The sequence below is a fragment of the Eucyclogobius newberryi genome, unplaced genomic scaffold (assembly GCF_026437365.1).
Source record: "Eucyclogobius newberryi isolate DKJ021-1_F unplaced genomic scaffold, fEucNew1.0.hap1 SCAF_3, whole genome shotgun sequence".
NCBI classification, from domain to species: domain Eukaryota; kingdom Metazoa; phylum Chordata; class Actinopteri; order Gobiiformes; family Gobiidae; genus Eucyclogobius; species Eucyclogobius newberryi.
In genome coordinates, this window is record NW_027315945.1 from 40,232,670 (window position 1) to 40,247,477 (window position 14,808).

The 14,808-nt window shown below is 51.4% G+C and overlaps 1 protein-coding gene across 1 annotated transcript in view; it reads left to right on the forward strand.

The window, feature by feature from the left end:
* Positions 1-1,954: 1,954 nt before the first annotated feature.
* nagpa (N-acetylglucosamine-1-phosphodiester alpha-N-acetylglucosaminidase) overlaps positions 1,955-14,808 on the forward strand; it is a 16,748-nt gene continuing 3,894 nt past the window's right edge. Inside the window, exons 1-9 of the mRNA XM_072461035.1 lie at positions 1,955-2,104; positions 2,857-3,101; positions 3,642-3,906; positions 6,597-6,736; positions 7,001-7,109; positions 8,164-8,292; positions 9,110-9,312; positions 9,987-10,034; positions 14,358-14,489. Of these exons, the coding sequence (XP_072317136.1) occupies positions 2,028-2,104; positions 2,857-3,101; positions 3,642-3,906; positions 6,597-6,736; positions 7,001-7,109; positions 8,164-8,292; positions 9,110-9,312; positions 9,987-10,034; positions 14,358-14,489 (1,348 nt within the window). The 5' untranslated portion in view covers positions 1,955-2,027. The remainder of the gene's footprint in view (positions 2,105-2,856; positions 3,102-3,641; positions 3,907-6,596; positions 6,737-7,000; positions 7,110-8,163; positions 8,293-9,109; positions 9,313-9,986; positions 10,035-14,357; positions 14,490-14,808) is intronic.

The window sequence follows — 14,808 nt, forward strand, 5'->3', positions numbered from 1 at the left end:
TTGTACGTCTTCTGTAGTTGTACGTCTTCTGTAGTTGTACGTCTTCTGTAGTTGTACGTCTTCTGTAGTTGTACGTCTTCTGTAATTGTGCGTCTTCTGTAATTGTGCGTCTTCTGTAGTTGTACGTCTTCTGTAGTTGTACGTCTTCTGTAGTTGTACGTCTTCTGTAGTTGTACGTCTTCTGTAATTGTGCGTCTTCTGTAGTTGTACGTCTTCTGTAATTGTGCGTCTTCTGTAATTGTGCGTCTTCTGTAATTGTGCGTCTTCTGCAGTTGTACGTCTTCTGTAGTTGTACGTCTTCTGTAGTTGTACGTCTTCTGTAGTTGTGCGTCTTCTGTAGTTGTACGTCTTCTGTAGTTGTACGTCTTCTGTAGTTGTACGTCTTCTGTAGTTGTGCGTCTTCTGTAGTCGTACGTCTTCTGTAGTCGTGCGTCTTCTGCAGTTGTACGTCTTCTGTAGTTGTACGTCTTCTGTAATTGTGCGTCTTCTGTAATTGTGCGTCTTCTGTAATTGTGCGTCTTCTGCAGTTGTACGTCTTCTGTAGTTGTACGTCTTCTGTAGTTGTACGTCTTCTGTAGTTGTACGTCTTCTGTAGTTGTGCGTCTTCTGTAGTTGTACGTCTTCTGTAATTGTGCGTCTTCTGTAATTGTGCGTCTTCTGTAGTTGTACGTCTTCTGTAGTTGTACGTCTTCTGTAGTTGTACGTCTTCTGTAGTTGTACGTCTTCTGTAATTGTACGTCTTCTGTAGTTGTGCGTCTTCTGTAATTGTACGTCTTCTGTAGTTGTGCGTCTTCTGTAATTGTGCGTCTTCTGCAGTTGTACGTCTTCTGTAGTTGTACGTCTTCTGTAGTTGTACGTCTTCTGTAGTTGTACGTCTTCTGTAGTTGTACGTCTTCTGTAGTTGTACGTCTTCTGTAGTTGTACGTCTTCTGTAGTTGTGCGTCTTCTGTAGTTGTAACGTCTTCTGTAGTTGTGCGTCTTCTGCAGTTGTACGTCTTCTGTAGTTGTACGTCTTCTGTAGTTGTACGTCTTCTGTAATTGTACGTCTTCTGTAGTTGTGCGTCTTCTGTAGTTGTAACGTCTTCTGTAGTTGTGCGTCTTCTGCAGTTGTACGTCTTCTGTAGTTGTACGTCTTCTGTAGTTGTACGTCTTCTGTAATTGTACGTCTTCTGTAGTTGTGCGTCTTCTGTAATTGTACGTCTTCTGTAGTTGTGCGTCTTCAAAGCGTTCTTCGGCACACCGCAAAAAAAAAGAAAGAGGGAGAGAAAGAACGACAGAGAATGAGTCAAGATGCTGTCCCCTTGCATCCTGCAGTTATTTTTATATATATATATATATATATATATATATATATATATATATATATAATTACACAATTAAATTGTGCATTTAAAACACAATTTATAACAATTATAAATTAGTTTAGTAATATACATGTTAAAAAAATCGTTAATTTTAAAAATTTCTCATAAAAATACAGCGAGATCATTATTTAATCTCCATATTGTATTTCTAAGACTCGTTTGACAGTTTGACAGATGACGTGTTGCTCAGAGCCACGCGGAAGTTTTAGTCATGTGATCAGTCTGCGTCACGTTCCTGCAGCTCCGCAGGAACACGTTCAACCAGATTTCACAATAAAAGGTTATCATATATCAGATTTGTTTTACTGTTACTTTGAATGAAATTTGAGTATTCCTATTGTTGATTAATAAACCCCCTTCAATCAGAAACACTAAATCATCTGCAAAATTGTGCAATGAAGCCAAAAGTAAAGTAAACTGTAACCAACGATTAACTGGGATGAGGTGTAAATTTCTTTATAACGAACAACAATGTGTTACTTTGCCTTTTACTGAGTTTTAAATGGTCCAACGATGAATGTTTTTGAGCTTTATTTTGTAGTAGCGCACCGGAAGTACATGTCTTTCTTGAGGTTGCTTCACACTTGTGGTTCCTCCGCCGCCGGTGGATGAAGGCTGGAGCCGGGGCAGAGAGCACCACCGCCGGTCACTCTTCCTCCGCTTATGGCCGCGGTCTGGCTCCGGTTCGTGTGGCCGCTGTTGGTGCTCTGTGTCCGGCTTCGCGCGGCGCAAACCCCGCGGTGAGTGTCCAGGTGCTCCGGAGCTAACTGCGGCTAACGGCTAACGGCTTTAACTGACGAGTTCACCGACAAATCCCGCTTTTTCTCAACTTTAATCTTTTCAAATGACTAAATAATTCCGTGAAATGGTGTTACTGTGGTTCATATTTGAGAATGATTTGAAAAAGTCGGCGGAATTTGAAAAAAGTCTGTGGAATTTGGTGCAAAGTTGAGTTTTTGTGGCTCAAAGTTCTAAAGTCAATAGAACAATAAAAGCATCACAAACTCACAAATGTTTCCAAAAGTCAAACTGGGATTAAAAAACAATAAGTGACAAAGTCTTTGCTTATTGATCGTTATTAACCTTTTACATCTTTAGTAGTTAATCACTTAAAATGTCATGGTTTATTTCATTTAGTTCCGAATTCATTTTAAAGACTCTAAAGTGCTTTTGTTCGAGTCCTTTAATGAAGTAAGTCTTAGTTATAATTAATAATGATAATTAATAATGATAATTAGTTGGATTGTTCGTTGATAGTTTCTTTTTGAGGCAAATTGTGAGGTAAATGTCATTTCTGCTTCATTCTGAGGACACAAGATGGCGCTGTTTGACGCAAAATAATCAGTATTACTGCAATTTAGACCTGGTTTAAAGTGTTGGACCTCCTCAGACCTGGTTTGACCTGGTTTGGACCTCCTCAGACCTGGTTTGACCTGGTTTGGACCTCCTCACACCCGGTTTGGACCTGGTTTAACGTGTTTCTCCTCCACAGACCTGGTTTGGACCTCCTCACGCCCGGTCTGGACCTCCTGCTGCCGTACTCCGGTGCTCACGGCCCGGCTCACTCCCATCGTCACGTCAGAGACTGTCAGCCTCTGGTCCACGGGAACAGCACCCATGAGACCTGGCGCTCCGACTCGTCTCAGAGCGGAGCCGAGGCCCAGCCCAGAGTGTTTGTGACGGACGTGGCGGGTGCGGCGGGTGCGGCGGGCGTGAAGGGCCCTCGCTGGGTCTACGGTCAGTCTGTCTGTATTTAGAGCTCCATTTCACGCTCGGTCACATGTGCAGTTCCTCCTGCAGCCTCCAGTTCTCTGCATTATCAGGACACAAACGTCCCATAAGTCACATGAAACACTGCAGTCTGGGGTTTCTCCACAAGAGGGCGTCGCTGCTGCCACGGCAACAGAACCTCCCACTGTCGAGACTTCATTAGAAAACAGCAATATTAATAACTGAATATTCATAAAGTTTAATAACTCAGGAGCTGCTGAAGTCGTCTGTAGAAATGTGAACTGTAAACTGTCCTGTCCCTGCTCCCCCTGACCTCCCTGCTCCCCCTGCTCCCCTTGACCCCCCCTGCTCCCCTTGACCCCCCCTGCTCCCCCTGACCTCCCTGCTCCCCCTGACCTCCCTGCTCCCCCTGACCTCCCTGCTCCCCTTGACCTCCCTGCTCCCCCTGACCTCCCTGCTCCCCCTGACCTCCCTGCTCCCCCTGACCTCCCTGCTCCCCCTGACCTCCCTGCTCCCCTGACCTCCCTGCTCCCCCTGACCCTGCAGGTCACATGACGGTGGTGCAGGACCCGCTCAGGACGCTCTCGGTGCTGGAGCCCGGAGGCGTCGGCGGCTGTGGGCTGAACAGCTTGTCCCCGGTGGAGCTCACCGCCCAATCAGGAGGCTGCGTTTACGCCCAGAACGCCGGTTTCTTCTACACGGCGACGGGACGGTGTCTGGGGAACGTGGTGAGCGACGGGCGCATCGTGAAGAGCGGCGGCGTCCAGAACGCTCAGTTTGGAGTGAGGCGGGATGGCAGCCTTGTGATCGGGTGAGAACTTGAGGCTGCCAGAACAACCTCATACTGTGCTTTTAGAGACTTCTGGGACCACCAGAACGCTCGACCTCATACTGTGCTTTTAGAGACTTCTGGGACCACCAGAACGCTCGACCTCATACTGTGCTTTTAGAGACTTCTGGGATTTGGATGAGATGGTTCTATAGCATCTTTGAGGTGGGAGGGGCCATGTCATTTATGGCTCTGTAAGTCAGGAGGAGGAGTTTAAATGTGATTCTAAACTGGACAGGAGCCAGTGAAGAGACTCCAGCACCGGTGTAATGTGCTCTCTTCTTTTTGTTCCTGTTTGTAATCTTGCTGCAGCATTTTGAACCAGTTAAAGCTTTTTATGGAGCTTTTAGGACACGCTGTGAGCAGGAGTTACAAGAGAATCTAGACGTTACAAATGCAGGAGACGTTTTTCAGCTTCACTTTTAGGCCGGACTCTGAGGTTTCTTACAGTAGAACTGGAGGCTTCACCTCCAGCACAATGACCTCCAGCACAATGACCTCCAGCACAATGACCTCCAGCACAATGACCTCCAGCACAATGACCTCCAGCACAATGACCTCCAGCACAATGACCTCGGTTTGTTCAGGGTTAAGAAGCAGATCATTAAGTGTCCTCCAGGTTTTTATCTCCTTCACACAAGCACTAAGTCTGTACTTGATCGCTCTGATCATGTGACCTGATCATGTGACCTGATCATGTGACCTGATCATGTGACTTGATCATGTGACCTAACGGCAGCATATAAAGAGGAAACAGAATTGGACCCAATACTGACCCCTGTGGCACACCGTAAGTGACTTTAGAACAAGGGGAGGAGCTCTGGTTTACATGAACAAACGGGTAAATATCAGATAAATAGGATGTAAATCAGAGGAGGGCGGGGCCTCTGAACCCTGCTGTGGTGGGCTCTGAACCCTGCTGTGGTGGGCTCTGAACCCTGCTGTGGTGGGCTCTGGACCCTGCTGTGGTGGGCTCTGAACCCTGCTGTGGTGGGCTCTGGACCCTGCCGTGGTGGGCTCTGGACCCTGCCGTGGTGGGCTCTGAACCCTGCCGTGGTGGGCTCTGGACCCTGCCGTGGTGGGCTCTGAACCCTGCCGTGGTGGGCTCTGGACCCTGCCGTGGTGGGCTCTGAACCCTGCTGTGGTGGGCTCTGAACCCTGCCGTGGTGGGCTCTGGACCCTGCCGTGGTGGGCTCTGAACCCTGCTGTGGTGGGCTCTGAACCCTGCCGTGGTGGGCTCTGAACCCTGCCGTGGTGGGCTCTGAACACTGACTGGAAAACCTGACATAAGTGATTGTCCTCTAGGGACAGTGAAGAAAGCTGTAAAGAACGTTACATAGTGAGACTAAACAGCCTCTACACAAGAGGCTCTATCAGCACAGAAGAAATACAAGTTCAGGACCTCAGAGTGCCGTGCATCTCCATCTTGAAGCCTCTAATCACTCGTTTGAAGACGGTGAGGTGAAGGTTTGAAGCAGGAGAAAAGACGGTTTGAAAGAGGAGTTAAGGAAGCTATTTTTGTTAAAAAAGAAAAACCTTCTTTAAACAGAAATGGAGGGCTTAGGTTTCATCTTCCTGTTATTTATAATGGGTTACTGAACCCCTGGAAAGGTAGAAGACCAGGACCAGGACATTCAGATGTTAATCAGGTCCTCAGGGTGGTTGAGCCAGGGTCTCACTAAGACAAAGAGGATTTAATAGCCCATTAAAGGGTTGAATAGGCTCGGTAGATACAAGGGGGGAGTTTCTGTTGAAACAAACAACTCTTTCTACTTCAGGAAGGCTCCTCCCAATGGGCGGGTCTTACCACAGAACAGTGTTAATATCGGAGTTCTCGATCTAAATTCTGTTATTGACAATGACTCTTGGATGAGAGTCGAAACGTCTATTTTTTCAAACTGAGTCCAGATGAAACAACTGAAGCTTTTTCTACTATGTCCTCTAGGGGGCGACAAAGCTGTTTAACTACAACTTTTTCAAGGACTTTAGAGGTTCAAAAACACCAAATAAAGTCAAAATGAGGTGTCCTAAAAACCTCTCTCTCTCTCTCTCTCTCTCTCTCTCTCTCTCTCTCTCTCTCTCTCTCTCTCTCTCTCTCTCTCTCTCTCTCTCTCTCCTCTCCTCTCCTCTCCTCTCCTCTCCTCTCCTCTCCTCTCCTCTCCTCTCCTCTCCTCTCCTCTCCTCTCCTCTCCTCTCCTCTCCTCTCCTCTCCTCTCCCCTCTCTCTCTCCTCCTCTCTCTCTTCTCCTTTCTCTCTCTCTCCTCCTCTCTCTCTCCTCCTCTCCTCCTCTCTCTCCTCCTCTTCTCTCTCTCTCCTCCTCTCTCTCTCTCTCTCCTCCTCTCTCTCTCTCTCTCCTCCTCTCTCTCTCTCTCTCCTCTCCTCTCCTCTCCTCTCCTCTCCTCTCCTCTCTCTCTCTCCTCCTCTCTCTCTCCTCCTCTCTCTCTTCTCCTTTCTCTCTCTCTCCTCCTCTCTCTCCTCCTCTCTCTCTCCTCCTCTCCTCTCTCTCTCTCCTCCTCTCTCTCTCTCTCCTCCTCTCCTCCTCTCTCTCCTCCTCTTCTCTCTCTCTCCTCCTCTCTCTCTCTCTCTCCTCCTCTCTCTCCTCCTCTCTCTCTCTCTCTCCTCCTCTTCTCCTCTCTCTCTCCTCCTCTTCTCCTCCTCCTCTTCTCCTGCAGGTATCTGTCTGAGGAGGAGGTTCTGGACCAGGAGAACCCGTTTGTCCAGTTGGTCAGTGGAGTGGTGTGGCTGCTCAGAGATGGACAGGTTTATATTAACCAGAGTCTGAAGGCTGAATGTGACGAGACCCAGGAGACCGGTACTAAAGCTCCTCCTCCTGCTCCTCCTCCTGCTCCTCCAACTCTTCCTCCTGTTCCTCCTGCTCCTCTTGTTGCTCCTGCTCCTCCTGCTGCTCCTGCTCCTCCTCCTGCTGCTCCTGCTCCTCCTCCTGCTACTCCTCCTGCTCCTCCTCCTCCCACTCCTCTTCTTGCTCCTGCTTCTCCCGCTCCTCCTCCTGCTGCTCCTGCTCCTCTTGTTGCTCCTCCTGCTCCTCCTCCTCACATAACTCCTCCCTCTTGTCCAGGCTCGCTGCATCACTTCGTGAATGTGGTTTCCGCTCGCACGGCCGTGGGCCACGACGCTCAGGGCCGCGTGCTGCTGGTGCAGGTCGATGGACAGACTGAACGCAGAGGGTGAGAGTCGCTGTGAGGGTCCGCGCTCGCTGTGAGGGTCCGCGCTCGCTGTGAGGGTCTGCGCTCGCTGTGAGGGTCCGCGCTCGCTGTGAGGGTCCGCGCTCGCTGTGAGGGTCTGCGCTCGCTGTGAGGGTCTGCTCTCGCTGTGAGGGTCTGCTCTCGCTGTGAGGGTCTGCGCTCTCTGTGAGGGTCAGACTGGTCTGCGCTCGCTGTGAGGGGCTGCGCTCGCTGTGAGGGTCCGCGCTCTCTGTGAGGGTCAGACTGGTCTGCGCTCGCTGTGAGGGGCTGCGCTCGCTGTGAGGGTCCGCGCTCGCTGTGAGGGTCAGACTGGTCTGCGCTCTCTGTGAGGGTCTGCGCTCTCTGTGAGGGTCCGCGCTCGCTGTGAGGGTCTGCGCTCGCTGTGAGGGTCTGCTCTCGCTGTGAGGGTCTGCGCTCTCTGTGAGGGTCAGACTGGTCTGCGCTCGCTGTGAGGGGCTGCGCTCGCTGTGAGGGTCCGCGCTCGCTGTGAGGGTCTGCGCTCGCTGTGAGGGTCCGCGCTCGCTGTGAGGGTCTGCGCTCTCTGTGAGGGTCTGCGCTCTCTGTGAGGGTCCGCGCTCGCTGTGAGGGTCAGACTGGTCTGCGCTCGCTGTGAGGGTCAGACTGGTCTGCGCTCGCTGTGAGGGTCAGACTGGTCTGCGCTCGCTGTGAGGGTCAGACTGGTCTGCGCTCGCTGTGAGGGTCCGCGCTCGCTGTGAGGGTCTGCGCTCGCTGTGAGGGTCTGCGCTCGCTGTGAGGGTCTGCTCTCGCTGTGAGTGTCCGCGCTCTCTGTGAGGGTCCGCGCTCGCTGTGAGGGTCAGACTGGTCTGCGCTCACTGTGAGGGTCAGACTGGTCTGCGCTCGCTGTGAGGGTCCGCGCTCGCTGTGAGGGTCTGCGCTCGCTGTGAGGGTCTGCGCTCGCTGTGAGGGTCTGCGCTCTCTGTGAGGGTCTGCGCTCTCTGTGAGGGTCTGCGCTCGCTGTGAGTGTCCGCGCTCGCTGTGAGGGTCTGCGCTCTCTGTGAGGGTCTTTGTGTTTCAGGATGAATCTGTGGGAAATGGCCGACTTCCTGAAGGAGAACGGAGTGATTAATGCCATAAACCTGGACGGAGGCGGCTCCTCGACGTTTGTGAAGAACGGGACTCTGGCCAGCTACCCCTCTGACCACTGGTGAGACCCTGACCCCTCTGACCACTGGTGAGACCCTGACCACTGGTGAGACTCTGACCTCTGACCACTGGTGAGACCCTGACCCCTCTGACCACTGGTGAGACCCTGACCCCTCTGACCACTGGTGAGACTCTGACCTCTGACCACTGGTGAGACTCTGACCACTGGTGAGACCCTGACCCCTCTGACCACTGGTGAGACTCTGACCTCTGACCACTGGTGAGACCCTGACCCCTCTGACCACTGGTGAGACCCTGACCCCTCTGACCACTGGTGAGACCCTGACCCCTCTGACCACTGGTGAGACTCTGACCACTGGTGAGACTCTGACCACTGGTGAGACCCTGACCCCTCTGACCACTGGTGAGACCCTGACCCCTCTGACCACTGGTGAGACCCTGACCCCTCTGACCACTGGTGAGACTCTGACCACTGGTGAGACTCTGACCACTGGTGAGACCCTGACCCCTCTGACCACTGGTGAGACCCTGACCCCTCTGACCACTGGTGAGACTCTGACCTCTGACCACTGGTGAGACTCTGACCACTGGTGAGACCCTGACCCCTCTGACCACTGGTGAGACCCTGACCCCTCTGACCACTGAAACACATTTAAACACAATTTGTTCTTAAGTATTTCAACTAAAGGTCAAATACTCTGCAGTATTCGTTGTCCTTTAATCCTGACTTTAAAGGACAGTAACTCTGGCTCCATCTGCTGGCAGCAGAGGGAACGACACATGAACAAAAGCTAGCTTTCCTCCGACATGCTAACGTTAGCACACAGTTGTAGTGATCTCCGGTCTGGCCCCTTCAGTGCGTCTGACAGCAGGTGGCGCTGTGCTCGGGCCGTCTCCACTGTGCTGTGTGTCCACCCTCGTCGCTGTGAGGCAGACTGTGGTGAACGCGGTCGCTGTGAGGCCGGGCGCTGCAACTGTGAGCGCGGCTGGAGTGGAACCATGTGTGAGCGAGCCCAGTGTGAGCGGGACGGCTGCGGAGCCCACGGAGTCTGCACTCACGGTAAGCACCCGCACTCACAGCGAGGGCCTACACTCACTGCGAGCACCTGCACTCACCGCGAGCACCTGCACTCACAGCGAGCACCTGCATTCACTGCGAGCACCTGCACTCACCGCGAGCACCTGCACTCACAGCGAGCGCCCGCACTCACAGCGAGCACCCGCACTCACCGCGAGCACCCGCACTCACAGCAAGGGTCTACACTCACCGCGAGCATCTGCACTCACAACGAGCACCTGCACTCACCGCGAGCACCTGCATTCACTGCGAGCACCTGCACTCACCGCGAGCACCTGCACTCACAGCGAGCGCCCGCACTCACAGCGAGCACCCGCACTCACCGCGAGCACCCGCACTCACAGCAAGGGTCTACACTCACCGCGAGCACCCGCACGCACCACACGCACTGCGAGCACCCGCACTCACAGCGAGCACCTGCACTCACCGCGAGCACCCGCACGCACCACACGCACTGCGAGCACCCGCACTCACAGCGAGCACCTGCACTCACCGCGAGCACCCGCACTGACCGCGAGCACCCGCACGCACCGCGAGCACCCGCACGCACCGCGAGCACCTGCACTCACAGCGAGCACCTGCACTCATGCTAATCCTGATGCTAAACCTGATGCTAATCCTGATGCTAATGCTAATCCTGATCCGTGTGTTTGCAGACGGATGCGCGTGCGACGCAGGATGGACCGGACACAACTGTAGCCGAGGTAACAACACTGACCCTTCACCAGACGAGATGAGAGTTCATCTGGCTCTCTGTTGTTCATGTGGCTCTTTGTCGTTCATGTGGCTCTCTGTTGTTCATGTGGCTCTTTGTTGTTCATGTGGCTCTTTGTTGTTCATGTGGCTCTCTGTTGTTCATGTGGCTCTTTGTTGTTCATGTGGCTCTTTGTCGTTCATGTGGCTCTTTGTCGTTCATGTGGCTCTCTGTTGTTCATGTGGCTCTTTGTCGTTCATGTGGCTCTTTGTTGTTCATGTGGCTCTTTGTTGTTCATGTGGCTCTCTGTTGTTCATGTGGCTCTTTGTCGTTCATGTGGCTCTTTGTCGTTCATGTGGCTCTTTGTTGTTCATGTGGCTCTTTGTTGTTCATGTGGCTCTTTGTCGTTCATGTGGCTCTTTGTCGTTCATGTGGCTCTTTGTCGTTCATGTGGCTCTTTGTTGTTCATGTGGCTCTTTGTTGTTCATGTGGCTCTTTGTTGTTCATGTGGCTCTCTGTTGTTCATGTGGCTCTTTGTCGTTCATGTGGCTCTTTGTCGTTCATGTGGCTCTTTGTCGTTCATGTGGCTCTTTGTTGTTCATGTGGCTCTTTGTCGTTCATGTGGCTCTTTGTTGTTCATGTGGCTCTTTGTCGTTCATGTGGCTCTTTGTTGTTCATGTGGCTCTTTGTCGTTCATGTGGCTCTTTGTCGTTCATGTGGCTCTTTGTCGTTCATGTGGCTCTTTGTTGTTCATGTGGCTCTTTGTCGTTCATGTGGCTCTTTGTCGTTCATGTGGCTCTTTGTTGTTCATGTGGCTCTTTGTCGTTCATGTGGCTCTTTGTTGTTCATGTGGCTCTTTGTCGTTCATGTGGCTCTTTGTCGTTCATGTGGCTCTTTGTCGTTCATGTGGCTCTTTGTCGTTCATGTGGCTCTTTGTTGTTCATGTGGCTCTTTGTTGTTCATGTGGCTCTCTGTTGTTCATGTGGCTCTTTGTTGTTCATGTGGCTCTTTGTCGTTCATGTGGCTCTTTGTCGTTCATGTGGCTCTCTGTTGTTCATGTGGCTCTTTGTTGTTCATGTGGCTCTTTGTTGTTCATGTGGCTCTTTGTTGTTCATGTGGCTCTCTGTTGTTCATGTGGCTCTTTGTCGTTCATGTGGCTCTTTGTCGTTCATGTGGCTCTTTGTTGTTCATGTGGCTCTTTGTCGTTCATGTGGCTCTTTGTCGTTCATGTGGCTCTTTGTCGTTCATGTGGCTCTTTGTCGTTCATGTGGCTCTTTGTTGTTCATGTGGCTCTTTGTTGTTCATGTGGCTCTCTGTTGTTCATGTGGCTCTTTGTCGTTCATGTGGCTCTTTGTCGTTCATGTGGCTCTTTGTCGTTCATGTGGCTCTTTGTTGTTCATGTGGCTCTTTGTCGTTCATGTGGCTCTTTGTTGTTCATGTGGCTCTTTGTCGTTCATGTGGCTCTTTGTTGTTCATGTGGCTCTTTGTCGTTCATGTGGCTCTTTGTCGTTCATGTGGCTCTTTGTCGTTCATGTGGCTCTTTGTTGTTCATGTGGCTCTTTGTCGTTCATGTGGCTCTTTGTCGTTCATGTGGCTCTTTGTTGTTCATGTGGCTCTTTGTCGTTCATGTGGCTCTTTGTTGTTCATGTGGCTCTTTGTCGTTCATGTGGCTCTTTGTCGTTCATGTGGCTCTTTGTCGTTCATGTGGCTCTTTGTCGTTCATGTGGCTCTTTGTTGTTCATGTGGCTCTTTGTTGTTCATGTGGCTCTCTGTTGTTCATGTGGCTCTTTGTTGTTCATGTGGCTCTTTGTCGTTCATGTGGCTCTTTGTCGTTCATGTGGCTCTCTGTTGTTCATGTGGCTCTTTGTTGTTCATGTGGCTCTTTGTTGTTCATGTGGCTCTTTGTTGTTCATGTGGCTCTCTGTTGTTCATGTGGCTCTTTGTCGTTCATGTGGCTCTTTGTCGTTCATGTGGCTCTTTGTTGTTCATGTGGCTCTTTGTCGTTCATGTGGCTCTTTGTCGTTCATGTGGCTCTTTGTCGTTCATGTGGCTCTTTGTCGTTCATGTGGCTCTTTGTTGTTCATGTGGCTCTTTGTTGTTCATGTGGCTCTCTGTTGTTCATGTGGCTCTTTGTCGTTCATGTGGCTCTTTGTCGTTCATGTGGCTCTTTGTCGTTCATGTGGCTCTTTGTCGTTCATGTGGCTCTTTGTCGTTCATGTGGCTCTTTGTTGTTCATGTGGCTCTTTGTTGTTCATGTGGCTCTTTGTCGTTCATGTGGCTCTTTGTCGTTCATGTGGCTCTTTGTCGTTCATGTGGCTCTTTGTCGTTCATGTGGCTCTTTGTCGTTCATGTGGCTCTTTGTCGTTCATGTGGCTCTTTGTTGTTCATGTGGCTCTCTCTCGTCCTTCAGTTTGTCCCGTCGGTCGGTTCGGTGACGGTTGCACCCGGAACTGCTCGTGCCTCAGAGGGTCATGTGACCCAGTGCACGGGTTCTGCTCGTGTCCTCCAGGCTTCAGCGGAGACACGTGTGACAACGGCAAGTGTCTCTGTGCAAGTGTCTCTGTGCAAGTGTGGAAGTGTCTCTGTGTCTCTGTGCAAGTGTGGAAGTGTCTCTGTGTCTCTGTGCAAGTGTGGAAGTGTCTCTGTGTCTCTGTGCAAGTGTGGAAGTGTCTCTGTGCAAGTGTCTCTGTGTCTCTGTGCAAGTGTGGAAGTGTCTCTGTGTCTCTGTGGAAGTGTCTCTGTGCAAGTGTGGAAGTGTCTCTGTGGAAGTGTCTCTGTGCAAGTGTGGATGTGTCTCTGTGTCTCTGTGGAAGTGTGGAAGTGTCTCTGTGCAAGTGTGGAAGTGTCTCTGTGCAAGTGTCTCTGTGTCTCTGTGCAAGTGTGGAAGTGTGGAAGTGTCTCTGTGCAAGTGTCTCTGTGTCTCTGTGCAAGTGTGGAAGTGTCTCTGTGGAAGTGTCTCTGTGCAAGTGTGGAAGTGTCTCTGTGTCAGTGTGGAAGTGTCTCTGTGCAAGTGTGGAAGTGTCTCTGTGTCTCTGTGGAAGTGTGGAAGTGTCTCTGTGCAAGTGTGGAAGTGTCTCTGTGTCTCTGTGGAAGTGTGGAAGTGTCTCTGTGCAAGTGTGGAAGTGTCTCTGTGTCTCTGTGCAAGTGTGGAAGTGTGGAAGTGTCTCTGTGGAAGTGTCTCTCTGCAAATGTGGAAGTGTCTTTGTGGAAGTGTCTCTGTGTCTCTCTGGAAGTGTCTCTGTGCAAGTGTGGAAGTGTCTCTGTGTCTCTGTGCAAGTGTCTCTGTGCAAGTGTGGAAGTGTCTCTGTGTCTCTGTGCAAGTGTGGAAGTGTCTCTGTGTCTCTGTGCAAGTGTGGAAGTGTCTCTGTGCAAGTGTCTCTGTGTCTCTGTGCAAGTGTGGAAGTGTCTCTGTGTCTCTGTGGAAGTGTCTCTGTGCAAGTGTGGAAGTGTCTCTGTGTCAGTGTGGAAGTGTCTCTGTGCAAGTGTGGAAGTGTCTCTGTGTCTCTGTGGAAGTGTGGAAGTGTCTCTGTGCAAGTGTGGAAGTGTCTCTGTGCAAGTGTGGAAGTGTCTCTGTGCAAGTGTGGAAGTGTCTCTGTGTCTCTGTGGAAGTGTCTCTGTGCAAGTGTAGAAGTGTCTCTGTGTCAGTGTGGAAGTGTCTCTGTGCAAGTGTGGAAGTGTCTCTGTGTCTCTGTGGAAGTGTGGAAGTGTCTCTGTGCAAGTGTGGAAGTGTCTCTGTGTCTCTGTGGAAGTGTGGAAGTGTCTCTGTGCAAGTGTGGAAGTGTCTCTGTGCAAGTGTGGAAGTGTGGAAGTGTCTCTGTGGAAGTGTCTCTGCAAATGTGGAAGTGTCTTTGTGGAAGTGTCTCTGTGTCTCTCTGGAAGTGTCTCTGTGCAAGTGTGGAAGTGTCTCTGTGTCTCTGTGCAAGTGTGGAAGTGTCTCTGTGTCTCTGTGCAAGTGTGGAAGTGTCTCTGTGTCTCTGTGCAAGTGTGGAAGTGTCTCTGTGCAAGTGTCTCTGTGTCTCTGTGCAAGTGTGGAAGTGTCTCTGTGTCTCTGTGGAAGTGTCTCTGTGCAAGTGTGGAAGTGTCTCTGTGCAAGTGTGGAAGTGTCTCTGTGGAAGTCTCTCTGTGCAAGTGTGGAAGTGTCTCTGTGCAAGTGTGGAAGTGTCTCTGTGCAAGTGTGGAAGTGTCTCTGTGGAAGTCTCTCTGTGCAAGTGTGGAAGTGTCTCTGTGGAAGTGTCTCTGTGCAAGTGTGGAAGTGTCTCTGTGGAAGTCTCTGTGCAAGTGTCCTTGTGGGGGCCTGTAGGGGGCGCTGTAACCTGTTGTTTGTTGTCCTCAGCGTGTCCTCCGGGCTCGTTCGGTCCCTCGTGCTCAGAGCGCTGTAACTGTTCAGACTCGTGCTTCTGCGACGCTCAGAGCGGACGCTGCGACGTCTCCGTCCCACCGGAGACGAACACCTCGCTGCACACGGGTGAGACCCCCAAAACGTCCCCCGAAACGTCCCCAGAGACGTCCCCTGAAACGTCCCCGAAAAGTACCCTGAAACGTACCCTGAAACAACCCCCGAAACGTCCCCCAGCCAAATGTCCCCCAAAATGACCCTGAAACGTCCCCAAAACGTACCCTGAAACGTACCCTGAAACAACCCCCGAAACGTCCCCCAGCCAAATGTCCCCCAAAATGACCCTCGAAACGTCCCCTTAAACATCCCCCGAAACTACCCCAAACCAAACATCCCCCAGCCAAATGTCCCCCGAAACGTCACATGAAACGACGTCAGAAACGTCCCC